The sequence below is a fragment of the Patagioenas fasciata genome, chromosome 21 (assembly GCF_037038585.1).
Source record: "Patagioenas fasciata isolate bPatFas1 chromosome 21, bPatFas1.hap1, whole genome shotgun sequence".
Taxonomy (NCBI): Eukaryota; Metazoa; Chordata; class Aves; order Columbiformes; family Columbidae; genus Patagioenas; species Patagioenas fasciata.
In genome coordinates this window covers 5,857,172-5,884,089 of record NC_092540.1, presented here as the reverse complement: position 1 = coordinate 5,884,089, position 26,918 = coordinate 5,857,172, and the positions used below count along the sequence as shown (strand labels likewise).

General features: G+C 53.1%; 2 protein-coding genes across 2 annotated transcripts in view; both read left to right on the top strand.

Moving 5' to 3' along the window:
* LOC136110771 (receptor-type tyrosine-protein phosphatase V-like) overlaps positions 1 to 1,833 on the top strand; it is a 33,117-nt gene extending 31,284 nt beyond the window's left edge. Inside the window, exon 39 of the mRNA XM_065854403.2 lies at positions 1,192 to 1,833. Coding sequence (XP_065710475.1) covers positions 1,192 to 1,251 — 60 coding nt within the window. The 3' untranslated portion in view covers positions 1,252 to 1,833. The remainder of the gene's footprint in view (positions 1 to 1,191) is intronic.
* An 86-nt stretch (positions 1,834 to 1,919) lies between these two features.
* Positions 1,920 to 26,918, top strand: part of LGR6 (leucine rich repeat containing G protein-coupled receptor 6) — a 120,142-nt gene continuing 95,143 nt past the window's right edge. The window contains exon 1 of the mRNA XM_065854471.2: positions 1,920 to 9,950. Within this exon, the coding sequence (XP_065710543.2) occupies positions 9,394 to 9,950 (557 nt within the window). The 5' untranslated portion in view covers positions 1,920 to 9,393. The remainder of the gene's footprint in view (positions 9,951 to 26,918) is intronic.

Genomic DNA, 26,918 nt, shown 5'->3' with positions numbered 1-26,918 from the left:
GAGGGACTGCGTGTGGGTAACCACCAGGTATTTAAGCATCTCCCCCGCTCCAGCGCAGCCCGTGTCTCTGGAGGTGTGCTCCTGCATTTGTTCAGCCATTGAGGGTGCCTGGTCTGAAGTCAATCCTGGGCTGTCACTCCAGATTTCACAATCAGGCTGGGACCATTGAAAACATGCTCTGGTGACCTGGAACCACAGCCATTGTGTGATCTGTGGCTTTCCCGGCCCTTCAGTGGTACTAAACCCACTGCCCACAGGGGAGGAGGCTCCTCGTGACTTGCAGCTTAGCCAGCGCATTAGTGAGCTGTTCGGGGCCCCTCTGTCGGGTCCCTAATCCACCCTTCCTGGCTACCATGTGATTTCAACCCCAGAGCATTTGCAGGCTGGCCCTACCCTCCAGCTTTGTGCATTGCGTACAACCCCATTTCCCTTTCCCACACCTTGTCTTTCCTGGAGCCTTGGCGTGGCAGTGGTCAGTCCCAGGGGTTTGGTAGCCCAGCATCATTTTGGAGCAGCCTGGCATTTGAGCAGAACCTCATGTCAAATCCACAGAGAGCTCTGGATCCATACTTGGTGCTGATGGAGCACTTCGGTGATCTTAGGAGAAACAATGCAACTGGACTAAGGCCACACAGAGTCTGTCTCTGAGGGCTTGCAAAGATCTACCCTGGTTTGCTGTCAGCCCTTGGCTCAGGTTTGTCCAGACTATCACCAAGGGAGACTCCTGCTCCAGAGGTCTTCCCTCATGGCCTCGGGTCATTGCAGACCCTGTGCACACCAGCAGCGCTGAGCTCTCCCCACTCTCTGCCCTGTAGCATTGCGAGAGTTGCTCTTCAGTCTTGTTTTGAATGCAAACACCATGGCGCATCTAAAAGCCACCGGGGCACTTCGAAGAAGTCAGATGACATTGTTCCTCCCTGTCTCCGATGGGGATGTTCCTTTCATCCCCATCACAGGGATGATGAAGCAGGAGGAAACAAACGATGCAAACACAGCACCAGGCCTGATTCTTCCTTTGTGGGCAATTCTGGTGGCAAGGACAAGCGTGGAACACCTGAGACAGCAAATTCTGCTCTACCATCAGACACTGTTAGTTAATTAGGACCTTTTAAGGCAAACTGCAGGGTTACTCCTGCAACCTGAAGGTCTTTGTCATAAAGCTGACTCCAGACCCCCTTTTCTCTTTTGTAGGACCAGTACATGTTCCTGTACACCTGCATCCAGGACATCATGGCTCAGAAACAGCCCTAACACCGCTCAGCACTTCCTGGCACCTACCTGCCCTGCACCTCCGCGGGGGCCTGTCTGGAGCCAGGAGCTGGGTGGAGGACACCATGGGGCTCCTGGCACAGCATGACCCCAGCGGCCAGAGGGGACCCACCGCAGCACTGCCACCAGCACGCCCTGCATGGTGTCAGCAGTGACATGGGTGCTCCTGAGCAGATGGGCAGTGCTGTCCTGCCACGCACTGCTGCAGCCCTCAGTGCGGACGTGATGAGGGGCTGGGTGGGATGCTCCCCTGCTTTGGCCATCTCCTGGGATTCCTGGTGCCTGGAAGGTTTGTCACCCTCACTGCAGTAGCAGCACTGTTTGCGGGGGCCCTGCTGTGCCCTCGCCCCTCGGCACAGATGGGGCAGCCCTGGGCTCGCATCTGGAGAGCCCTGGCACCTGCAGGCTGCGGTCTGACGCGAGTGCTGGACACCGTGGTCTCCATGCAACCACGGGCGCAAGGTGTGCTGAAGCCTCAGATATGGGCAGAGTGTGGTGAGAGCTGATTTGTCTCAGCTGGTGGATCAGTCTTAGGTACAAACAATAAACAGCCCTAGGAAAGAGTGTGCTTGTAAGGGTGGTTTGGCTTTCATGGGGTCTCAGCAACGTCGAGCCTCCCCTGCTGCAGCACAGCAGCCGTTCCTGAGAGATCAGCTGTGTCCCCAGCCACGGGCAGTGGACAGGGTGCCCTCGTAACGCATAAGTGTCACAGCAAGGCAATGTTTGTTCCAGTGACCCCAGCCCAGCAGACAGGATTGATGGGGTCAAGCTGCTTGCTGCTCAAGACGTGCACACAATTTGTAGCAGCAGCCACCTGCCATCTTCTTCTGAGGCACCACGGGAAAACAGACCAGTGCATGCCGGAGGCCTGACATAAGGCAAGCAAGGTGTACAATCATTACTGGTCCAAAGAGTGATGTGCCCATTGTCTGTCCAGGGTTTTGGGTTAATATGCTGCTGAAGTTTAGACCTGCCCAGCAGCAGCACAAGATCTCACCAGTGTTGAAGGTTTTATCCCAAGATCCTCCAAGAAGGCGCAGTCTCAAAGACCATGTTCTCTGCTGCCACATTCGTGTAGGACCATCCTCCTCAGATCTCCAGCAGAAACAACCCTGGTGTCCAGCTTGCACCCTCCAGCTCCAATCAGCCTTAAAAACAGTTCCTGAGCTACAAAACTACAGCCTTTCTGCCAGGACCCGCATGTCCATGATCCTCTGGCAAATGCCTACAAGGACAATGAAAGCACTGATACTTCCACACCAGAGACCAAATCCCATTAACTTGCCAGAGTCCTCTCCTCACCGTCCCAGCCGCGGCACAACTGACCTCCAAGGCACAGGAAGGCAGAAACCTACATCGGCAGCTGCTGGTGTAAGGAAAGAACCAGTGCTCATTCTGTCAAACAGGGGAGAGGTAAAACAGACCTGCATCCAACCCCAGCATCTCCCTGCTGGTGCCCTTGGGTTCTGCCTGTGGCTCTCAGGTGCTACTCATGGCCCAAAACCCCCAGATGCTGAGCTCGGTACATCTCAAAGGTGGGTGTAGATGCATGTGTTAGCCTGGTGTCCAGCAGGCTCTTGTTCGAAGTGTGCAGCGTCCTCTGAACACTGAGAAGCCTTTGTATCTGTATATCCCAACAAGCTTTGTGATATGTAGAACACCTAATTATCTTAGTCCCAGAGATTTCAAGATTATCTGTGGATCTCCATGACATGGGACCAGTCACACTGGCAGTGAGGATGTGAAGGAGGAGCCATTGTTGTGAGGTAGCAGGAGCTTTGTGAGGGGCACAGAAACAGGATTGCCGGGTGTTCATTGCTTCTTTGGGTGTTCGCCACCACACAGTAGCCTGGAGTTCTGCAGAGACAAACCCTCCCTTACTCTGCTAAGAGCAGCTACCAGGGTCTCCCAACAGCCTGGCCAGGGCTGCATCCTCAGAAAGGGGCAGCTGCCAAGGATAAGGAGGGGCAGGAACTCCCCATCCTCTCTTTTCTGTTTTTCTGCAATCAGAGCTACCCTGTGGCTTTCAGAGTCATTATGCCTGGGGCTTTGCTCAAAGCCATATTCCCCAGGGAGAGGGTCTGGGTCTGGCTCTGCAGCTTGTGGCACAGGAGAGAGGCCTCAGAAGGGGAGAGTATTCACAGGAACTGCTTGTAGGCTCTTGCCTGGTGTGACGAAGAGCAGGACAACATCCACACAGGACAGCTTGGCCACCCCCCAGCTCACCCTTAGCTGATGGCAGTGACTGAGCAAGATGGGTGGTGAGTTCTGCTGGCACCTGCCCCACACCACCTCTCATCCCAGCCGGGCTCAGCTGAGCGCAGCACCACCCATTTGCCTTGACAGATGGGCTCCTGCGCCAGGGTCTTTCTACAGCCCCTTGGGAAAGTGCTCATGGGTCTTCTGTGTGTCCATGCACAGAGGTGGTGGTCCCAGCCGCACAGCCAGGTAGGGATGATGCGCAGACCCGGGGCTCATGGCACAGAGTTGCAAGGGGTGCTGGCTCCAAGTCATAAGGCAGCAAGTGAAAGCCACGGTGGAGGAGACATGTTGCTGTCTGCAGAGCTTCCAGAAGTTTGGGAACAAGTGATCCCACAGGCCTCACATCTGGCTAACACAACACAACAGTGCTTCCAGCAGAGTCAGCAGCCAAGGTGAACCTGCAGACATCTGCAGCTGAAGCACAGCTGCTCTGGCAGGTATGAAGGGACCTTCTCATCAATGGGACAGGGATTTGTCATGAGAGCTGGCCAACAGGTTTCACCCAGTGCATTGTGTATGGCTGCGTCCGTGGCACAGCCTGCTGCTCCTCTTTTCATGTCCTGTCTAACAGGAGGCCGACTTGGTGACGATGATGAATTTACGACCTCCCACCCACTGCTGCAGCGGAGTCTGGAGCCACAGATGCTTACAGAGGGTGTTGTGGGAGCTGCGGTTTGGATGAATAATTTTCCAGCCCTGCAGCTCAGACCCACGAAACCCAGAGGGGAAGAGAGAGACAACAAAACAGTAAAACAAAACAAGCCTCCAGCTTGGGCCGCCCAGCGAGTTCTGGACCGTGCTGTGTTGTTCTTCATATTTAGCCTGCTCCAGTCTGGCAGCATCCAGCCACCACCCTCCTCCATCAGCCCGCGTGCAGAGGTCAAGACCCTGGATGAGAAAGGCCATGTACATTTGGACCCGACTTCCCATCCTTACCCCTCTTTCCATGACTCTCCAAGCAGGGACAGACTGGGTTGGCATTGCCAAGCGACAGGAGAGCAGGGGTACTCAACCCTTCGATCTCTTGGGGACCCACAGCCATGGGAGCTTGCTGGTGACTGCTGGGTCACGATGGCTCCTTGATCCCACAGCATCCCCATGCACCGGTGCTGACTTTCTGCCCATGGATCTCCCTCTACTCCCTCCAGGGCACAGAGAGTCCAGCAGGTGCCATATCTTCATCCAACAGAGTAACAGGACATTGGGCCCACCACAGGGAGCCCATGGCACCCTGCCACATCCTAAGCTGGGCACCTCTGTGATATTTGGTGCCTGGTGCCAGGCTGCAGCTGCCCCAGCTCTAGCCATGGTGTGGTGATGTCCACTGATCACTATCTCTTCCACCTGAGCTGTATCAGCACCGGGGAGCAGTAGGGATGCAGAACCTCTCCAGGTTCTCCAGAATCACCTCTCATCAGCTACTGCTGTCAAACACCTCCTGGAGAGCAGAAGCGCTGGGGCCAGATAGATTCAAGGCAAGTCTGAACTGGAAGGGGAATTTCTCCTGGGACAGCCAAGTAGGACCAGAGCTGAGGTTCCCTCTTCAACACCCTGCTGTTGCATGTGCTGGGCTTGCCATGGATTTGGGTCCCTGACCCAGCTGATGCAGAGACTCCAAAATGGAATGTCTTTAAGCATGTAGGACTCTGTGGCTGGTGTCTGATCCATCTAACAGGTCTTGTACTTAGATCTTCATCTCTGTCCTCTTCTCTGCAGGGCATGAAGTCACCAGGCTGTCCCATGGCTTTTTGCAAATGATCCCTCCCAGAGCAAAGAGTTAAAGTGCATCTGAGGCTTGTGCTATCCTGTGCCCTGGGCATCAGGAAGGAACCATCCCTGTCCCTCTCTGAGTGACTCCACTGCCACCTGCCCTTCCCACCACCAGGGAGCATGGATGCCTTCAGTCTCATCCTTCCCCTGCCCCAGCCAGGTGGCTGGAGCAGCACGCTTGGCACTGGGGCTTTCTGCTTGTTTGCAAGTGTTTGCATTTATATTTTGGAAGGCCCCTGGGAATCTCGCTGGATCTGGACTTGCCCGCAGCCTGACTATGGTATTTCAGCCTTTGGATGGCCCCGATGGGAGCAGGAGCACAGGAACATTCCTCTGGCCTTTGCCCCTGCGCCTGACCTCGAATGGCTCCCCAGGGTATGCCCCAGGCTTACAGACACATCTGAAGCACCAGACTATTGGCTCCCACTTCATCGAGCCAATCCTTGCTGGTTTGGGCCACATCCTGCTCTCCCCACAACCTGGAGGGCCAGCTCCATGAGAAGCCAGGGATGGCAAGAAAGTCTGGAGAGCTTTTCTTGTAGGAGATCGCATCCCAGGAATGACACCTCCACAGAGGTGTCATAGATGAGGTGGGAGAGTGCATGGCCTTGTGCATACAGGCCAGTCCTGGTGATGTCTGTTTTTCTCTGGTGTCCCTGTGCTTTGTGAGACTGTCAGGGGCTCTGCACCTCCTCCTGCTGCTGCAAGCCCCTCTGGATGGGCTGTCCGTCTGTCCGTTGTCCTCTGCAGTGTGCGGCACAGTGGGGTCTGGGTTCCTGTCCATGACCTTGGCAGTGGAAAACAGCCAGTGTCCTCCTGGTCTGCAGTAGGGACCGGTTGACCTTGGAGATCAACAGCCAAACTGGGATTCTACTGGCGTGGTCCTGAACTCTCTAAAATCGAGATGGGAATAAAAAGGGCACAAACAAGTTCTCACAGGGGAACAGGGCAGAAGACACAGACTGTGGGCCCTGGCACACACTGAGGACAGAAATAAACAGCCTCCAGCCCTTTGTCTCAGCCAGCAAAACCTGTCTTCCAGCTTGGGAAGGTCCCCGGCTGGATGTCCAGGGCATGGCAGCACCTTGGGAGGAGTGACAGCACAGTCCTGCCCATCACCTCCCTTCAGTCTGCAGGGAGAGCATTGCTGAGTGACAAGGTGTCCTGTCCAGGCCCACAGAGTCATTTTGGCTCTGCAGGAGGGGACATCAGTCCCTGTTGTGAGGGTTTAGCTGCAGCCGTGCTCTGGTTGTATCTCCACAACAACTTTGTTAGCCTTTAAATTCCAACATCTCTAAAAAGCCTCGCCAGCCACAGTCCGCAGCCCAAAGCTTGTTCGGCATTTCATTTCTGTTCCACAGAGAAGATTTGGCCAGCGCTGGTACCCGGAATCCCAGCTCTCCTCGGGTCCAAGGCTGAGATCCAGAGCCGGACCACCCCGAGCATGCTGTGCCAGCGGGAATAACGCAGCCCTTCCTCAGCAGCCCTGCCTCTCCTGTGCCCCTGAAAAGCAGAAGCAATAACTGTCCTTGCAGTAGCTCACAGAATCCCAGAATCCCAGGATGTCAGGGGTTGAAGGGACCCGGAAAGCTCATCCAGTGCAATCCCCTCATGGAGCAGGAACACCCAGCTGAGGTTCCACAGGAAGGTGTCCAGGCGGGTTTGAATGTCTGCAGAGAAGGAGGCTCCACAACCTCCCTGGGCAGCCTGGGCCAGGCTCTGCCACCCCCACCAGGAACAAGTTTCTTCTCAGATTTAAGCGGAACCTCCTGTGTTCCAGTTTGCACCCATTGCCCCTTGTCCTGTCACTGGTTGTGACCCAGAAGAGCCTGGCTCCATCCTCCTGACACTGCCCCTTTCCATATTGATCCTCATGAATGAGTCCCCTCTCAGTCTCCTCTTCTCCAGCTCCAGAGCCCCAGCTCCCTCAGCCTTTCCTCACACGGGAGATGCTCCACTCCTTTCAGCATCTTCATTGCCCTCACACAAGCCAAATCTTTTTCCCCACTTAGGCTGCACTCTAAATTTTCCCAAGACTTTTTTTCTTGCTTTTAAGCAAGCTGTAGGAGGGCTCGTTAGCCATGCACTGTGCGGGCACCTGCCAACCAGAGATACCACGTGCTAAGGCGTCATGCCCAGCCACAAACCCCAGATGTTTGATCCCAGAGTCCCAGCCTCTAAAAGCGGGTCTCAGTGAACGGGGATGAGAGCCGAGCGTGCCGGGGGCCCGGCTGGCGCAGGTGAGCAGACGGGGCAGCCCTGCGTGCTGCGAGCTGTGTTCTCCTCGTCTCCACAAACCACAGCTTGCCGCTAGAGGACAACACACAAACACGTGTGAGCCTCGCAGAAAAACATCCACTCACGTTAAGAGGAATGAGCTGAATGTGGAGCTTCCAGTGCCTTTCATAAGGTCACGGTGCAGCCCGCGCTGCTCACAGCAAACTGTGATTTCAGTGAGAGCTGGAGGAAAAGTGGCGCTTCCACCCCAAAAGGGAAATTCCAGGTTTACCATGGAAACGTCAAAGCTCTCTGATCAAAACGACTTGATGTCCAGACATTTGGTTTTACCAGGACCCAGGTGACACTCTGGAATAAGTGAACACTTCAAAAATTAATGTCTAATTATCGAATTTCAAAGAAATGATACATGGAAATGAAACACCACAGCCAAGCTGGAATAAAAGGCAAACAGAAAAGTCGAAGCAAAGTGAGACACAACTTCATTATGTGTTGCTCCAAAAACAATGTGAAAAATGTCATTGCAGTCAATGCCTTCGTGGGGAAATGTCTCTATTTCAGCAGAATGGCAGTTTTCAATAGGAATCTCTTCAGTGTGTTATTTTTTTTAAGAACTCTATTAATAGTGTGCTCAGCTGGAGCCCTGGATCCCCAAGGAGAATTCACTGAGCGAGAAATTGCCAGGAGCTCGCAGTGCGGTTGGTGTTTGGCTGCTCAGGCTGGAGAGAAGGAGAGATGGGGAAATGGTAGATAAAAGCTGCTGTTGCAGCCAGGAGCAGAGAGGTGGGCCTGGCACTTTCTCCAGACTGACACCAAATTCCCGGCTGTTGTCGGAGCAAATCCGGCCATTTCAGGCCATGCTAAAGCCCCACATCAGAGCAGGAGGGGATGGCTGTAAAGGAACCTAAGGAGGAACCCTCTCTCCAAGGAGGGCTTCCCATCTCCCCACCAAGCCCTCCTCCATCCCAGCGGTGTTTTACATTTGGAGCTGTCAAAACACATTGCATACATTTAATGAGCAACATCTCCAGAATTGCTTATGATTGGAAGGGGCTTAATTCCAATTAAATCCACAACAAGCAGCCAGAAATCCTGTTTTGATGCACATTTGGTGTGTTCCAGGACACTCCAAGGTCCTGGGCTGGGCTGGTACAGGCAGTATCCCGCTGCTAAGCCAGACCTGCTCCTTTCCGCATGACGGAGCTCCAGATGATGTGGCTTCAAGACCCCACTCAACAGATCATTCATTGACTTTGACCTCTGATGACTTCACTCGGGGTTAGAAAGAGCTCTTGGAGCAAACCAGCCACGTGCTCCCAGCACCAGTGTAGTGCAGCTCCTGCAAATGCAGTTCACACGCACCTGACCTTGGTCCGGCAAAAACTATAGTGTGGCTGCAAGGGCACCAAAAGCACCACATCCCACCATCCTGGGCAGCTCTCTGGAGAGGTCCCCCACTGACCATGACACTGCCGCTCCATCCCCTGCATCCCTCACCCAGGCCCTGCCCCACGCACGGGGCAGCAGGGTCGGACCGCAGGACAGACAGATCGACAGCCCTGGGCATGGTCACTCCCAGCAAGCAGCTCCTCAGGAGCTCCTCGCTCCTCCGCAGCTGCACCCTGGCTTTGCAGTTGCAGCTGGGTTCAGCAGCCAGCACAGACACACAGACACACAGAGTCCTTTATCCAGGGTTGTATTTCAGCGTCCAACAGTCTGGAGCCCTTGAAGTGCTGGTTGGGTGCTCCTGCCTCCCTATTTATACTCCTCTGCCCTGCTGGAACCAGCTTCGCCTTCCTCTGCCCTGCTATCTCACAAAAACTTTGTTACAAAACAAGCAGAGGTCCCAGAGCTATGAACAGGTCTTTATTTGTCGAGGTTACTTTTTTTTTGCTTTCTTTCCTTTTTTTTTTTTTCCTCCCCTCTTTCTTCCCTTTGAATGAAATTCCTGCCAGCTCTAAGGGAGAGAGAGAGAGGGAAAGAGTAGAAAGTTTAACTCCTCCCATTGGAGTGTCTCACGCCCCTGCCCAGCCCTTGAAACCCAATAACCAAGATCATTCAACAATGCCTTCCCTTCCCTGGCTGCATCCTCACCACGCTCCGACCTGCAGCAGCCGCCCTGCCCGCTGCGCGCGAGGCTGCGGGGCCGCTGCCCGGCACCCAGCACAGCCGGCGGCCCCGCGCACGGCCCCCGCGGCCACGGCCAGCGCGAGGATGGGCAAGATCTTCTTCTGGGGCATCCTCCTGGCCTCCTGTGCCCGCTGCCAGGCGCTGCCCGCCGAGCCAGGTGCTGCACCCGCCTGCCTGCCCCAGTGCCACTGCGAAGAGGATGGCATCATGCTCTCGGTGGATTGCTCCGAGCTGGGGCTGTCGGAGGTGCCTGCCAACCTGAGCCCGCTCACAGCTTACCTGTAAGTACAGCCCTCGCTGTTTCTTTTGCAACGCTTGCTCCAGACCCCCTTCGTCAGCTGCAGCTTTCCTCCGGCTTGGAAGTTTGCGCCACATTTTCCTGAAATTAAATTTCCCCTGGAAATTAGAGGCAAAACAAAACAACAACAAAAAAGTCAGCTATTACTCTGGGACCTGCCAAGCTAAGCTAGCTTCCCCTCCTCCCCACACCCCTCTGCAAATGCTGTTTATATTGCGATGTTATGCATGCTTTGCTTCTTGATTACAGTGGATCAGAAGAGCTGATTTGCTGGGTAGATTCTGATTGTCTGAGAACATAATGGAGTATTTATACTGAGCAATTAGTGCAAACTGCTCTGGGATCCTTCTTGTCAAACATTTCAATAGCTGTGATAACTCGTGTCTTTCAGGGGTTTGGGTTGAGCTGGCCACCAGCAGTGCCCAAGTTGCCTCTTTAGAATGAATATTAAAGTCTTATAAGAGGTGTGAGGGCTTTGCTTTTTGGTTTGGTTGGTATTTTTAACTTACACATTTTTGATTGTCTGAATGTTTCCTATTCTTTCTGGTATTAATACCCCAAAAGGTTGAGCTACCACAGAGACTCGTGGGTTCACTTCTACCCCCAGAGATGGTCTCGGTGATGCCATCAGATTAGCAATGACTGAGGATGTCCCCAGGATGCGCAAGAAACTCCATGGAAGGATCTCAGGGTTTGATCAGGAGAGAAAATTCCTCTCTCAGGCAGACAGGTTGGCGCTGGCATGAACTGGAAAGATACTTGGTCAGTTTACTCACAGAATGTGCTGCAGCCACCAAGCTCAGCTTTGTGGCAGGTGGACTGGAACGGACTTTGGCTTTCCCCATGAGGGAGGGATGCAGCTAAAGCTCTGCTAAGGGAGACCGTGTGTACCAGCATCATACAGGACAACTGGTAGCCCCCAGGCAGTGCTGGGGATGTTCATTTTGTGCTCATCATGATGAGAGGGGGCTCGTGTCCAGGTGTGGTGTACAGACCATGTTACTGGCTTTCTGGTGTTCGTGGATAGTCCTGAGATGCAGTAAAGCTAAGCACCTTAACCCGGTCAGGAAGGGCTCTGCCAAGCCAGGTTGAAGCTACCGCAGCTGGGTAAGAGCTTTTCTGCTCCTCCTGCTTGCCTGAGGAGCACATTGCTCTGTCTTGTGCCAACCATTGGATGGCCAGAGCTGTATTGGGCCAGCTGAGAAAGAAATATTACAGGAAAGGACAATTTTCAGTGGAGAGTGTGAAGGATGAAAGAATTGTGTAGTGCAAGCTGTATTCTCTGGGAGTGGGAACCACAGAGCACTTGTCACATGCGGTGTGTCCTGTGAGGACCTGTACCCCCTGCACACGCCCTGGAGCTAAGTTTGGAGCCAGCTACCAATGAGTTAAAAGTCACTGCAGCTCTTGAGCATGTCCTGATGGAGGTGGTTAAAACACGGGGCTGTAAGAGTGAAAGGCTGCAGGGCTTTGCACTGACTCTGCTGCAGCAGCCCTGTCAGGCACCTGCTCCAGCTCTGCGCCCACCACAAGACAGGGCACCTGTGGCTCCGACTCTGCAGAGAACATGCTGCCCGTCGTCTCTGCAGACTAGTCCCTTGGTCTGAGAGCTTCAGAGAGCTCCACCGCGCGAACCGAGGGACATCTCAATGTTTAATGCTTCTCAATGCCACTTTAACCCTGACCATGGTGGCCGGAGAAGGGACACAGAGCCCCGGGCTATGGACGCAGCGGGTGGGTGCTTAAAGATGCTCTCGGCCTGCTGCGGCAGGTGGCCTCGCTGCTGCAGCTGGCAGGGGTCGGGTGGTCGCTGGGTCTCGCTCTCCGGGACGGTCCCGCAGCTCCGGGGGCCGCGGCTGCACCCGCCGCTGCGCTCGCACGGTGGCGCCGGTGACGGCCCTTTGCGGGGCTGCGCCGGCGCTGCCACCGCCCCGGCGTCACCCTGCAGGGAAAGCCGGGCTGGAGGGACCCTCCGGGTGCAAAAGCCGCGGGGTCGAGCCGTGGAGGTGTTGAAGGGTCCAGGGTTTTCCTCCTCCCCTTAGAGCCGAACCTATTCGGGGAAAAGCAGCACGTTTGCTGCCTATCCGTTAAACGCTGCTGATGAATTAAATAAGATGTGACAGAGGTAGGAAGGCAGGATGAACTGGAAATCATTGAAGGCCTGGAGAGCTGGGTTTTCTCCCTGTTTCTGTCTCTATTTTCTTGGGCTGCCTTCAGCAAGTCACATAAGGTTAGTTTCTCAGTTATAAGGTGTACAGTCAGGGCTGGTTTTTCAAAGTGAACCAGCGTAAATTTTGTAGAAAGTATGGGTATTCCAGAGAGATCTAAGATCTTCATGTAAATTCAGGCTTTAAGTCCACATTCAGATATGTAAAGAAATGCCTAGATTTTTTTTTTTTTGAGAGCTGCAAGTGCTGAAAAGCAAACCCTGTAATGGCAACAAGGAGCACGGAGCTGAAGGACAGCTGCTCCAAAAACGTCCCAGCTCCTTTGCTCCATGCCCTGTCTTCTAAGCAAATTGCTGGAACTCCTTTCCATGAAGAGCAGGACTCCCTCAGGTGCAAAATAAAGGATCCTCGTAATAACGTCTGATTAGACACTGCCTCACCGCTAATGAGCTCACATTCATGCCCCATCCTGACAACGCTGTGTCTCCACTGTGTCTGTCTCTCTCCAAGAACCCTGTCCTTGCTCACTCTTGAGCCTCCCTGAAATTGAACCTAATCCCACTCATCCAAAACCAAGTGTTTCCAATGGAGGCATCATCAGTGAGCTTGCAGCTGTGTTCAGGGAGATGGGAGAGAAGCAAGTCACCTCTTCCCAGGGAAGCCTCTCCAGTAGGCATGTACACAGGCTCCCAGGAGGCTGCCCAGACAGAAAGCTTCTTGTTCCACACGCTGTTTCCCTTGAGGTGAATGGGATCAGGAGCTCTCAGGGCTGTTCTCATCTTGCAGAGGCATTTGGAGTCACTGCCTGGAATTTAGCATCCCAATGGGAGTCTGGGGCCAGGACCCCACGTCACTCCTGCTCCTCCCTGAGCTGCCCTATGGGATCAGGTACCACACAGGCCCGTGACAGGGATCCACAGGAGGCAGCGATGCTTGGTGATGAAACCAGGCAGACACATCCGTGGTCACACAACACTGCATCTAGTGCAGGAAAGACTGAGTGGAAGATTCCTCTTTTATAATATTTGCACTTTCTAAGCATCCACGAAGCTCTGTGTTTGGGGACTGACTACAGAGCCCCATCTGACACTTGGAGCAGGACGAGCAGCAGTGCTGCAGGCAGCCCCCCTTTGCCCAAAACCCTCCCTGCTTCTCTGCCCCACTCTGCCTCTCTGCAGCCCCCATCTGGCGAAAAGGAGGACAGAACTCACCACAGCCCCCCTAAAATGGGCAGCACCCCGAGAGCTGCCAAAGGAGTCCAGGCACCAGCTGAAATACAGGGCTGGTGACTGACCCGTCGGAGCCTGGGCAGGCACGGCAGCTGTGGGGAGGGCTGCTGGGGTTGAAGGGTTGTTGGGTTTGCAGGGGGCTGGAAAGGACATGGGGTCTCCTGCAGCATGACAGGGACCTTTGTGTGCCTTTGGGTATTAGGTGACAGTCACACACCTTGGGGAGACAGAAGGAGTAGCCAAAAATGCAGAGAGCACCAAATCCCAAGGCAAGGTGTAAATCAAGTCCTTCCTGGGGACATGCTTGCTCTCCTGCCCCCGGTAACTTTACAAACAAAAATGGGTCACCATTCTGTGGCTGATGCTTGTCCAGCACCAGGGCTCATCCACAGCCTTGTCCTCATGCCATGGTCACCACATGAGCCCCAGCACTCCACCAGGACCCATCCAAACACACCACAAGTCTGCAGACTCACCCCAGAGAGCTCCCAGACCCTTCCGCTTCTCAAGCCATGAGAGAGCACAGGATTTCCAAAGCCACCTTTGGGTCCCAGTGGCCACAATGATGCACTAAGGGCTATCTCTGTGCTTGATCTTCCCTGCTGGAATACTAATGGGAAACGTCACTCCTGCCTCGTATGGTCAGAAGTCCACAGTCTCCCCCTCCAAAACGCATGCTGTGCCTGGCAGCATGAACAGCAGCCACCACGGGAGCACAGACAAATGTACATGAGCTTGGGGTCCCAGATGTGGGAAATAAGGCTTATGAGAGCCATTAAAAGAGCTGGGAGATAATCTCTCAGGTTCATGGCAGCTCTGCCTATCTCTTCCTGCCTCATCATCTCCCAGCCCCCTTCTCTACCATAAGCTCTGCTCCATTTTACCTCTTGAAGTCATGAGCTGGAAACACCTTGGGTCCAGCAGCCGTTTTCTCTACTTGGCTGCTGCTGTCCCAATGTGGGTCCTGCTGGGATTCACGGGATGCTGTGCTCTCCAGAGAGTGGCTGATCCATGAACAAGGGTTGCAGCCCCCAAATGCCTCCAGCTACAACAGTGCTGCAGGTGAAGGTGAAGGGCTGTGGCTTTAGTGCCACAGGTCAGGCTGAGACCTTGTCGAGGTTTCAGTTCACAAGGAAAGACGCATCCTTTGCAGGGCTGTTTGGGAGTGGCTGCAGGGTGTCCGGGGTGCTGGATGCGAGCAGGTGTCCACTTCTCAGTGCGGCACTGTCTGAGTTGGGCTGCAGGAGCTGAGACACAGGATCTGCCCCATCCCAAAAGCAGCAACTTGTGCCCAGGTCTCTGTGTGGGGGAGGGAGCAACCAGACCTTTACTGCACTTGCTGCACAGCAGGCAGTGAGTGCTGCATTCCCTGGCAAGAAGGGAACAGGTGTGTGGCCGAGAAGCACGGTGGGGAAGGCAGCACAGCGGAACAAACAAGCACAGGGATGGGGCTGTGCTCTGGTGTGGGCAACAGTGAGTCCCAGCAAGACTACCCCACTTATTCACTCTGCAAATGGCAATGAGGGCGGCTTAGCTGGGACTGGAGGAGACAAGTCCCTCCTGCTCGCACACTGAGGGGTGCCCTGCTCCTGGTCTGATCTGCGGGAGTGAGCGATGCCGGCCGGCAGCAGGCACACCGTGTCCGCACAGTCCCTCCGGCTGCAGAGGTTGTGCAGGGAGCTGGGTGGGAGGGAGCTGCTGCTCACCCTGCACACGCTCTGGATCCCAGCCGCAGCAGGCTGGCCCTTCCTCACGCCGCCTCCCGCTTTGCCCCCCTGCCATGCCTGAGAGCACTGGCCGTGGTGAGCAGGGCTTCTGCACCCTAGTGCACTTCCACTGCAAATGCCTTCCTCCATCCTCCCCCTCTCCTCCCTGCCTGCCCCCCAGGCTAAGTAATATGCCACAGCCTCCCCTCTCTCCCTCCCTTGAAGAATAAGCTCATAAATCTGCCCAGGGCAATGAAAACACTGAGCTCATGGCCCTTAGATCTGTGCGGGAGGAGCTCTAGCTGGCGATTAAAGGAGTTTAGGCTTTTCTTTGAAAAGCTCTTTGATTCTGGCAGAGGCTCTGGTGCCAAAAGGCAGCAATGGAGCTGCAAATGCCTCTCCCGCTCTGCACCTGCCTGGGTCAGGGAGCAGCAGGAGGGTGGAGGAGGGAAAGGGAGGCATGGCACTTACCAGCTCTCTGCACCAGGGGCTGAGGGAACCTCCATCACCCTCTCTGCCAACAGCAGGGTTGGGGTGCTGCTGCCTTTGAGCCCAGACACTTCAGCTGGGGTGCCAAAATTCCTCCATTGCTTTGGAACAAGCCACTCCCCCAGGCCCATCTCTGGAGAAGCTGGGATGGGTCTCAGCGAGCTGGCCTCCCATGGGACAGACAGTGCTGCTCTGAGACAGCTCAGAAGGCATCCAACATGGGCCAGGCTCCTTGCGGACCTTGAGGTGGGAACATGAGCCACCCTCATGCACCACAGCAGAATAGCTCTGCATGGGGGAAGGGGCTCCAAGGGCAGCTGAGGGCTCTGCCTGGGTGCCAGGGAGCCAGGAGGGGCTGTGGGGAGCCAGAGAGGAGCTGGGGCCAGGTAGCCAAGGATGGGACAGAGACCACCTCAGCAGTGCTCTGAAAGGTGGTGGGAAAGCATCAGGAAGAACTGTCAGGGCTGGGAGGAGCCTAAGGTCTTGGAGAAAGACTTGAGTTTGGCGGGAGCTGAAGAGAGATAAGAAACAGCCTTCATGAAGAAAAGCAAGACCAAGAACGGGCATCTAGTGTTGTAGCCAAGTCAAAAGAGCCGGGCTGCAGCCCGAGTGGCAGCAGGAGTTGTGCCAGTGGTGGGGAGCAAGGGGAGGACACAGCGGTGCTCCCAGTCTTGCAAGGATGCATCAGGGATCCAGGAAGGTGTAATGCAAAACCTTTCCCAGATCCACCAGCTCAGGCTTTGCTGACAGTGATGTGGGAGGGCAGCTCTCCAGCCTCCTCCTCTCCATGGGATGACAGAGGGACCTCCCAGGGTATCAGCAGCTTGAGGTGTCAGCAGGTCTCTGTCTCCATTGGCCTTGTTTGCAGCTTCCCATAGATGTTGAAAATGCTTTGAAGGATTTGAAAATCAAAAGCATCTCTCATGGGAGTGGAGTGAGTCAGACACACCTGTAAGTGTGGGACCTGCTCGAGGGACCTGCTGTCTCTTCTTGTGAGCAGCCACAGGTCCCACTACAAAGAGAGGCCAGGGGGGACAAGATGGTTTGCAGCATCGAACATCCCTGTGGGGCACCAATTAGTAACATTCCCCTTTGTTCAAAGGGAAGGTGAAGCCCAAGCACTGCATCCTCCCATCAGGGCTGTGCGTGGAACCACAGGAGTGGAAGAGGAGCAGAAACATGGTCTTGTCAAGCAACGGATGGGGGAGCAGGGGTTTGCACGCATGAGGGCAGGGAGGATGGTTGGAGGATGCCCCACGCATGTGTTCAAAGGTTTTGTAACATGACAGTGAGCCCTGCGAACCACCAACCCCCGGGACGCTCCCCCTGCCCGGTGCCACCTCCCAGTGCAGGCGACGCCTTGTGCACAGACCAGCGAGGTGAGCCAAGGCCACAGTGGCTGCTGGCGTGTGACGGTGTGACCAAGAACCAGGGATCTCGGGGACCTGCAGGGTCTGAAAGCACAGTCACCTTCCTGAGGAGGTTATCTGGTGTGGGCATGGCTCTGGGTGTGATTGCATCTCACGACTTTAAGATCATTCCCAATACTGAGCAGTTCTTAACCTTAGTAAAACAGATTTTCATCTTTGCATGCATGAAACCAACAGGAAAGGCATTTGCACTTTCAGGCAGAAATTTCCCAGAGAACACAAGAAGAAAATCTGATCATAGGGAACGATTTCTGCAGTTTTGCTTTACACCTGTTCCTGCAGCTGCTCGCAGCAGACACCTGGCAGTGTCCCCAGTAGCTTCCCAGTGCCTGAGAGCTGAGAGGCAATAGCCGTGTGGGCATTGCCTTGGCTTTCCAAGAGTGCCCAGAGTCAGTCTGACTATGGATGGGAAAACTTCTGCTGCTGCTGCTCAGTTAGCGCTTCCCAAGGGAGGAATGAGGTGCGCAGTCACGTAGCTGCACTGTAAGCCTTTATTCCCCCTGTACACAGGGTCATGGGAGTTGTCAGGTATCATCCCAAGTTGTTGTCCCAGATATTGTCCCAAGGCTCTGTCCCAAGACTGGGAGGTTTTCCGCCTGAGCAGCTTGTGCCCCAGGTACCAAAGGACAGAGTCGTACCCTTAGGGTCAGGTGAGTTGTATTTGCAGAACCAAAGGTACCACAACCAAGACAGGACCTTGATTATAGGTGCAGGTAAGACTGTTGTTGTTGCATTCATTTCCTGTGGCAATGAGTTCCACAGATTAACGAGGTGCCTGTTGCACAAAGCGGTTTTACATGTGCTCTGGCAACAGCGTGCGGGGCTCCGCTCAGCTCAGGGGCAGCCTTGCTGTATGTGCTGTGTTCAACTTCTCTCCAGCTCCGGGCCAAAACAGCAGGTTCTTGTGCTGCAGGTTGTGTTTGCAGCTGCAGTCCTGCACAGGGAAGTGCCTGTCGGTTAAGGTATTGTTGTGCTTTCATGTGGTGTAAGACAGTGCAAGATTTATTAGTGACAAAAACATGAACGCTGGAAGCCTTGATTTATTGAAGAAGGGGGAGAGGAAACGTGTTGCAGCCCATGCTGGTTAGTGTGGTGTGTCTGAGATGAGCCAGCACACGCCGCGAGAACTGCCCTGCTCCTCCTTGAGCTGCTCTGGCTCATCTGGCGATACCATGAGGTGAACCTGCTCATTTTCCAAGGGATGACTTTCCACTGACCATCTTGCAGATGCTTTGTGGAAAGGGCTTCTGGATAGAGGGGCACAAAGACTTTTGGGAACAGACAGGTGCCCATGAGCTTTGGCTCATGTACAGTGGAGGTGGGACATGCAGAGGACCCGAGAGCAGCACGAGAAACAGGGACTGTTTCCCAGCTCTGCCCCACTCCTATGGTTTACCCCAAACAAATTCTCTCCTCTTCCTGTGCCTCAGTCTCCCTGTCATTAAAGCACTAATAACAAAACCCTCTCTAATGTGCATTGAGATCAACTGATTAAAACAGTGCTATAGAAGAGCTGGAGACTCTCAGCACTTCTCAGCCACATGTCTGGACCTCTCAAGCTCAAATACCTTTTAAAGGTTTATTAAAAAATTCTTGAGCTTTACGTTAGTTCAGCCATAACATGAAGAAAAGCAGCACTAAACTCTCGGATTTGCAGCCTGCCTTTCATGTCCACTGACCTCATCACTCCTTGCTTACGAACGCAGCCACAAGTCAGAGCAGAGACTGAAACGCTCCTCGGGAGCCGCGTCCAGCAGCTGTTTTACAGCTCACGGGCAGCGCTGGTGAACCCCAGGGAGGAAGCGAACCCAGCTGGTAAACTGCCGCTTGGCCAGAGCTTCTGCAAGCCCCCGTCCTTTAATCTAATCTGTTTTCTATAGGAAGCTTCCTTGCTTTTAGCATACTGCTTCCTGAACGTATGGGGGTAAATAACAGCTATTTTAGGTCTTTGGCTAAACTAAAAAAGGAGGGGAAAGTTTGGCTTGGGTTAAACAAATAGACTTTTTTTTTCCAGGTTTCCCATGTAATTAAAGTTAAACCAAACCAAAACAAAACATATTTGGCTCTGGGTATCCCTGCAACATTTTGCTTTGACCCCAAAAGGAATACTCTGTTTCATTTTCAAGTTGGTTGAAAAATCTTTAAATCCTTCTGAAAAAGAGCTTACAGTGAAACTTTCCACCGTGTCCCCCCAGCTCTTTTTTCAGTGAAGACAGTTTTTGTGAGTTTATTTTTGACTTAAACTCGATGGGCTCTGCCTGACCTAGACAGTCACCTGAGCTTGTGCCATCACTTGTTTTTCCTTTCAACACCACTTCCATCTTTTCCCCTCCCACCGCACAGACACTTGGGTTTCTTGGGAGCATCTTCCTCACCCCAAAGCCACACGGACTTTCCAGAGAGACCAGAGAGTGGCCAGGAAAGGGGAGGAAAGAATCCGTGGAGGCTCATTTCAGCTTCAGAGAGCTCCTCGGGCTCTTCTGACTATCTCTGGCTACTGCCAAGGCACCCTCGAAACACCTTTGAAACATCTCCAGCATGTTGGGCACCGTGACTGGGCTGGAGGGGAAATCCACATTCCCTTTGAAGTCTGGATACTTGAGTAGTCTTAGAATTATAGGGCTGTAATATAAAGGAATGTGTGGGGCTGTAATTGTGACTTAGATCCTTGGATGAAAGGTGCTATGTACATACAAAAGGTATTATTATTATTATTGCTATTATTATTACTATTCTTCTTATTATAGGGCTGCAATATGTGGGTTGGAGATGAAAGTAGCACCAAAAGATCCTGAAATACAACATGTGTCTTCAGGAAATTTCAGCTTGGAATTAGGTTTTGTCTACATGGGGAAAGCAGAACCAGCTGTCTTCCCTGCACTGACAGCTCTGGGGCTTTTATGGAAGAAGCCCTGCATGCAGGCGTGATTCCCAAATCCAGGTTGCTCTGACTCCCAGATTGGTGTCTCCAGCAGGAGCTATCCCAGAGCATTTTTTGCAGAAAAAAAATGACATCAGACATTTTCATCGTTCTTTCTGAGACGCTCTAATTGCTGCCAGGCAAACTGTGGCCATCAAAAAAATCAGTCCCTGGTGCCTGAGCTGTGAGAAGCACAGGGACTGGTGGCTCCCAGCAGGGCTCAGAATCTGGGGTGGAAACTGGAGCGAACTCCCAGTGTCACTGAGCAGCAGAGAGCGCAGAGACAGGGCCAGATCCAGCACCCTGAGCTCATCACCCTCTTTCCACCCGTCAGTCACATCTTTCCCTGAGCAGCCTGGGTGCAGAGCACGAATGATAACAGAGACCAGCTTTGATCCTTCACAGGGTCTGTGGCTCTGCACGGACTTTGCCATCAGCCTCAAGTTGTTTCTCCTGCCCTGTTCTGCATTCACATCTCATTAACAACGGGTGACTTAAGCGAAGCCAGGTGCTGAAGTGGGACTCCCCGTGACAGTCCTGTGGTGGTTTTCTCCTGTGTCACAGGCTCTGCAAAGCGTCAGGTTTCACCCTGGCCTGCAGCTCCAGCTGCCTCTCCTGGTAAAGGTGGGGGGAGGATTTAATCTGCTCTGATTTCCATCATCTTTAAAAGCCCAAGAAAAATCAGCTTGAGTTGTTCCACTGACTTCAAAGATTTTTGGTAAAAGCCTTTGGCTCTGCAGCTTCAGGGGTGTCACCTCTGAGAGTGCAGAGTCAGTTCTCACTCAGCTGGACTTGCTGAAGAGCCAGACCAGGGGCACAGGAGGTGGGTGGAAGTGGGAAGGACTGGTCTGCTGGAACCAGACCCCTCCCTGAGGAGACTTTCTCCTTTCCTGGGTAGCAATGCTGGCTCTGGCTGGCACAGGCGAGATCTGATGCATCACTGAGATCCAGCTGATGAGCTCCAGTGGGAACCAAACTTACCCTGTCGGACCTGGTCCCTGGAGCAAGCAGATTGAACTGACTGCACCAATGCACCAGAGAGTCCCTTCAAGCATCCTGCCCTCCATTCTCCTGCAGTGTTGCATGAAGCTTCATACTCTAACCTGGAAGAACTCTCATTTCTACTGTCACTGTGAGATGGGATGGTGAATAATCCTGTCTGCAAGGGTGCTGTACACACAGTCTCCTTAAGCTTCTGTCTTGCTGTTTCTGTGGCAGCATTTCATTGCCCAGTATGATGCGCAGCAGGGCAGCTTCTCCTGCACAGATGCTTCCCAGAAGGCTGTAGAACAATTGCAGGAGGTGAATGTGCAGGAAATAGCCACCTGCTGGTAGCCCTCAGGGGTGCCACCAGGAACAGCACCTCTGCAGCGGAGCTTCCTTCTCACCTGATGCTGTTTCTGGCAGGTACGAAAAGGAAGAATTCAAAAGCCCTGCAATTAAGTGTTCATAAGGCCTTAGTGTTATAACTATTCCTGGTGGTCTTGGAAGGAGCAGAGGAGGATCTGGAGTGCCAGACAGAGCCACTTTGGCTCCAGAATCAGGTCAAAAACCTTAGAAAAAACATCATTCTCAGATACACCCAGAAGCTTATCCTAGATGCTATATTCACATCAAATTATACCTCACCTGCAGAGCAGACACTGCTTAGAGAGAGGAACCTTGACACTGGGACATGGTCACAGCTGTGTAGCTGAGCATTGACAAGAAAAACTCTTTGCTAAGTAAAGATAGGCAGATTTTCAATATCCCTGAACTACCCGAGGTACCACCGGAGCAAGGGATCATCCCAGGCATCTGAATATCCAGGCATAAAAGCATTTCCTCTGATAAGATGTGTGCCAAAAGTCTTTGAAAGGTCTGTATATCACAGACGTGTCTCTAGTGAGCGGCCTGAGCCTGTTGCTGTGCCGCAGCCTGGCAAACAGGAGGCCTGGGGACCGCTCTGTGCATCCCTGGACAGGTCTCTGCTCAGCTCTGTGAATGCCAGGGCCTGGGACTGAGGTTTTCCTGTGTCATAGGCTGTTGTTCTCCTTCTTCATCCATTCCCCTTCCTCTTGGTTTGCCCCATGGCCAAGGCTTTCTGACCAAGACATCCCACATGTGCTGGCTCCCCGGGAATTTTTGTGTTCTTCTGGTCTAATATTGCCCCTGCCTTGTTACTCCACGTGCCTTGTGAAATCGGGCATGCAGGAGCAGGGCACCTACCTGAACCACGGGGGCCACGGAGCAAAGGCTGGCTCACACTGCGGGTGATGAGTCAGGTCCATCCACAGCAGTCTGTCCACTGCTGAACTCCCACGAGCAAGGTCTGGCTCCTCAGCGGGAGGGTTCAGCTCCCCAGCCCTGCCCCGCTCTTTCCCAATTGCACTGATAAATGGAGGTTTTTCCCCAACAGCATCAGGAATGATGGTGACTCACCACCACTTCAGTGGGAACTGAAGTGCAATGTGTGCTGGAGACAGGAAGACTCTCGTTACCCACTTGACAGCAGAAGAAAGGCTTTTCTTGGTACGCAGAGACCACCCACTGGAGAATGAGACAAGGCAAGAGCTGTCACGCTCTAATGTCTTGTGGCTTCCTGGTGACACCATAGAGTCTGCTGCAGCTAATGGAAACCCTTTAGTTACTCAGAGTAGCAGAGGTCACTCTGAGACGAGCCAGCTCTCGGCATCTCTGAAGCGCAGCCGGCCCCACCAGAGGAGCTCCCAGCCCCTGGCAGACTATTGCTGGGCTTGGCTGGAGAGCACCTCAGCCCAAATCCCTGCAGGCACCTCACGGCCCTTAGAAGGCGCGAGCGTAGAGAGGAATGCAGCTGGTATTCATCTCCTACCTTGGGCTGGGAGTTTCAGCCAAGTGGCCAAGCTGCTACACACAGAATGCAGAAGCTCTCCTTCTCTGCTGTCGTAAATGCTTGGAGACTCTTCCTCTATAAATCACACACTGTCTTGGGACACAGAGCTTGGATGCTTACTAGCCATGGAGACCCGGGCTTTTCTGGTTTACAGCAGGGAGGATGCTGGCAGGATCAGCGGTTCCATGGGAAAGGGTTCAGAAATGAGCAGATTGTATCACTCGCTCCAGCCCTGGTACCACAAGGGAAGTCTGCCCGCATGGGCTGCGTCAGTAGAAGCAAAGACCAACACGATCCTGTCTGCCACGTGTCCCCACAACCAAGTTGGACCCCTTGGGTTGGATCCTCAGTTTCTACTGGCTGGGATTTCGTGGCTGCTGTCTTTGACATTTCTGCATGAAAAGGCCATAAGTCCAAAAGGCATTTTACAAAAGCTTTCAGCCATAATATTTCATTTCGGTCTGAACACAGATAATTTTCAGCCAAAAATGGCTGAAAACCACCAGAAATTTTCAATTCCATAGCCTGAAGCAGAGCTCCAGATTGCTTTGTTGTGAGGTTAAGAACTTCAGGAGAGAGAGCACTAGTAGATATGTTGCTATGCACCCAATGTATACCTCATCAAGCAGACCTGAGAGGAGATCTGTCTTTGCCCTGGAGCAACACTGACATTCCTGTGTTAGGCACTGGAGGAACCCCAAAGCTCAAGCAGATACAGACTGCAAATTTTCAGAGCCTTGTCATAGCTTGGCTGGATGGAAGACCAGACTCTGACACCCGTACTTGACAGGTCACCTTGAGACCCAAAAGCCGTTTGTCAGAAGCCCTTCCCCAGAGGAGAATCAGAGCTTGGGAAAGGTCCTGCACCATAGAGCTGTTAGACATTCCAGGCACGTTCACCACCTGCTCAGGGAATGCAGACCAGGGAAACCTCAGCATCCTCCTCAAATGCAGATCACAAGCTGTTGAGAAATGAGCCTCCATGGAGGTCAGGGATGAGAGATGGATACATGAATCTTTACCCATTGGGGCAATCGTGGCCAACATAGCAGGAGCTCATAGGGCTAGAAGATCCAGGGAATAGCAGAGTGCCCTCCCTCCTCATCTCAGCCAGCTGGGTGGAACCAGCAGTGATGGAGGTGCCTGGTGTTTAACCTTCCCTTGACCAGGTGCTACCTGGGCCTTCCCACTCCACATACAGCAGGTGTGAACAGAGCGCTCTCTGTCCTGTGGACTTTGAAGTGGCAGGGCTGGAGAAGATGCAGCGTTCATCAACCTGGAGCCTGTCATGGTCCCTGCACTTCCCCTTTGCTGGCCTTCTCCATGCCAGGGAAGGTGTTTCGCTGTGCACATTGAACTCCTCACACAGTGCCCAGCACACATTCCCTGAGAAAAGGCTGTTTGCTGCAGATGGATCCTGGCAGCACCAGGATCTCAGATATTGTCATCTTGGGATATTGCTGGCTTTTAGTTGTTGCTTATGCTGGTACAACTTGTCTGGACAGGACAGGTGATGCTTTGGTGCAAGAGCAGAGGGAGTGCCACTGAGTCACCCGCAGGGCATCTGATTTCCAGACATGGCCCACGCACTTCACTGCCTTTCTCCCGGGAGACCAGGCCACAGGTGCCAGGGTCATCCCCTCGTTGTTTGTATCTAAAATGGGAGGGAGCAGTGCTGGCTCTCAGGGCTTTGCATTGGAGCAGCATCCACTGCCAGCAGGCAAAGGAACCCACATCCTGCAGCTTCCAGGGAGCAGGGACAAAAAGTGGCCGGTGGCAGGTTCTCTCTCCTTCATGTGGAGCAACATCTGGGTCAGTTCCCTACCTGGAGCCGTGGAGAGGAGAAAGTGAAGAGTAGGGAGGATCCTTGGCAGCTCTCTCCAGCTCCGAGCCCCTGCAGGTCCCCTCTTGCTGGCTGTACTTGGTGGCAGTCTCTCTCAAGAACTGGGCAGATGATGGCCACGATTCTGGAGATCCAGACGAGATGCATGTGGCATTATACATATGGGGACACATTACTACAGCCTCAGCAATGAGGTCCCTGTCCCTCAGTTTAGATTGGATATTAGGAAAAAATTCTGCACGGAAAGTGTTGTCAGGCATTGGAACAGGCTGCCCAGGGCAGTGGTGGAGTCACCATGCCTGGAGGGGTTTAAAACCTGTTTAAATGAGGTTCTTAAGGACATGGTTTAGTGCTAGAGTTAGGTTATGGTTGGACTTGATGATCCTGAGGGTCTCTTCCAACTGAAATGATTCTACGATTCTCTGATTCTCCTGGTCAGGGTATGGGTTAGGTACGGACTGCCTCACACCAGGGTCCTGCCACCCACCTCTGGTCCACCCCCCTTGCTGTCCAACACAGCTTTCCCTCTATCAGGACCAAGGAAGGGCAGGGTGGGAGACCCATCTGCTGCTCAAGCCACCAGCACTGTAAGGAGCTGAGTAAAACCAGCACTGAGCACTCAGGCGTTGGTCCAGCGTATGGCAGGCAGAGGTGGGAGGTTTGCACAACCTCTGCTTAAGATTTCCCAATCCGGGAGAGCATCAGGGAATGTTGGACCTGCCCATAGACCTTGGCCCTTGCCAGGTTAAACCCCCACAGTTAAAAAACTCCTTGTAAGTAATGAACCTTCCCGTTAAGTGTCACAATGGAACAATTTGTTGTTATTGATGTGTGCAGGCTCTGCATTCCTCTGGCTTTGCTGCCTGCTATAAGAATGTGGAGACTGATATGAATAGATGAGCCCAACTCATCCACATTGTCTTTGGTGACGTACTCATTCCAGGTACTGTTCTCCAACACTTCGGCATTTACCTGCTGCTTAATCCTCCACATCACCAGCTTCCAGGTACTGCAGCCAAGTGGATTTGCCCCGGATCACATCTGTCAAAAAAAAGGAATTAGAAACATTCTGCTTGAGGGTCACTCCACTGTGCACACCACAGCAACGAGCAGGGATGTCAAAACGTGAGCTTTCAAACTTCCACCAAGTGTGAGCAGTCAAATTGATTTCTGCAGTCAAAAGCTTCTGGTTTGCCCGCAAAATTCTCAGTGACTTAATGCTGTCTGTGAGTTTTCTCAGTAAAAATCAATTGTCTCTCTTGCACCCATCTGTCAGGAAGTTCCCAAAGTGGGATGGAGGTAAGTGCTGTCCCAGCATCAGCACTTGCAGAGGTGGACAGACCTGGGTGAGCCGAGGATGTCACAGTCCTGCGGGTCTGGAGCGAGGTTTACCGGGGGGAAGGCAGAACAGCAACCTGGGACTGTAGCAGAGAGCTCTGATGCAGGAATAGCTTACTTTCCTCTACCTGGAGAGCACCGTGCCTGGGACAGAGCAAGGTCACCTATTAAGAGTGTGAATCATAAAATCATAGAATGTCCTGAGCTGGAGGGACCCACCAGGATCATGGAGTCCAACTGCTGTCCCTGCACAGGACACCCCACAGGTCACCCCGTGTGTCTGAGGACGTTGTCCAGTCTCTTGAACACTGTCAGGTTGGGGCCGTGACACCTCCCTGGGAGCCTGTTCAGTGTCCAGCACCCTGAAAACAGAAAAAAACAGGAAACACAGTATTTTTTTCAGAAAGAAATACGGTCTGTCAGATGGGAAAAGGAAAATGTTGGATTAGTGCTCAAAGCAGGAACCATTAAGGGTTGCGTAGGCAGAGTTTTGAGGAGTTGAGTATAGGTTGCTTTTGGAATGGCTATACAAGCATCTCATTATTTATCATGTAGGTATAACATTAATGGAGAGGGTTCTCCAGGACAAGAAGCCTCCATAGAGGTACCACACCTATCTACCATGGCATGGCCTAGATTTCTCAGTGTCTGTTAGATGAAGGATTTCCATGAGATTTGCTGTGCTTCTCCTGGAATTCTCTGATGTCGATAACTCCCAAATCAAAGAAATGCTGTCTATGATTTTCCTCAGAATCCAGTATTTCTTGGATTTGACACTCTGAAAAGTCACCAACCTAAATTAGAGGGAGAAGAGTGCTTTTTCAAACATCTCTTCATGGGGATTAATGAAGCAGTGGAAGAACTCAAGGAATCAAAGATGTAATTTATTGGGTTGATCTAAGCAGAAACTGTCAAAGGCTCACCACAAAAACAACAGTTAAATTTTTAGATGGGAGTGAAGTTTGTAGGTGTTT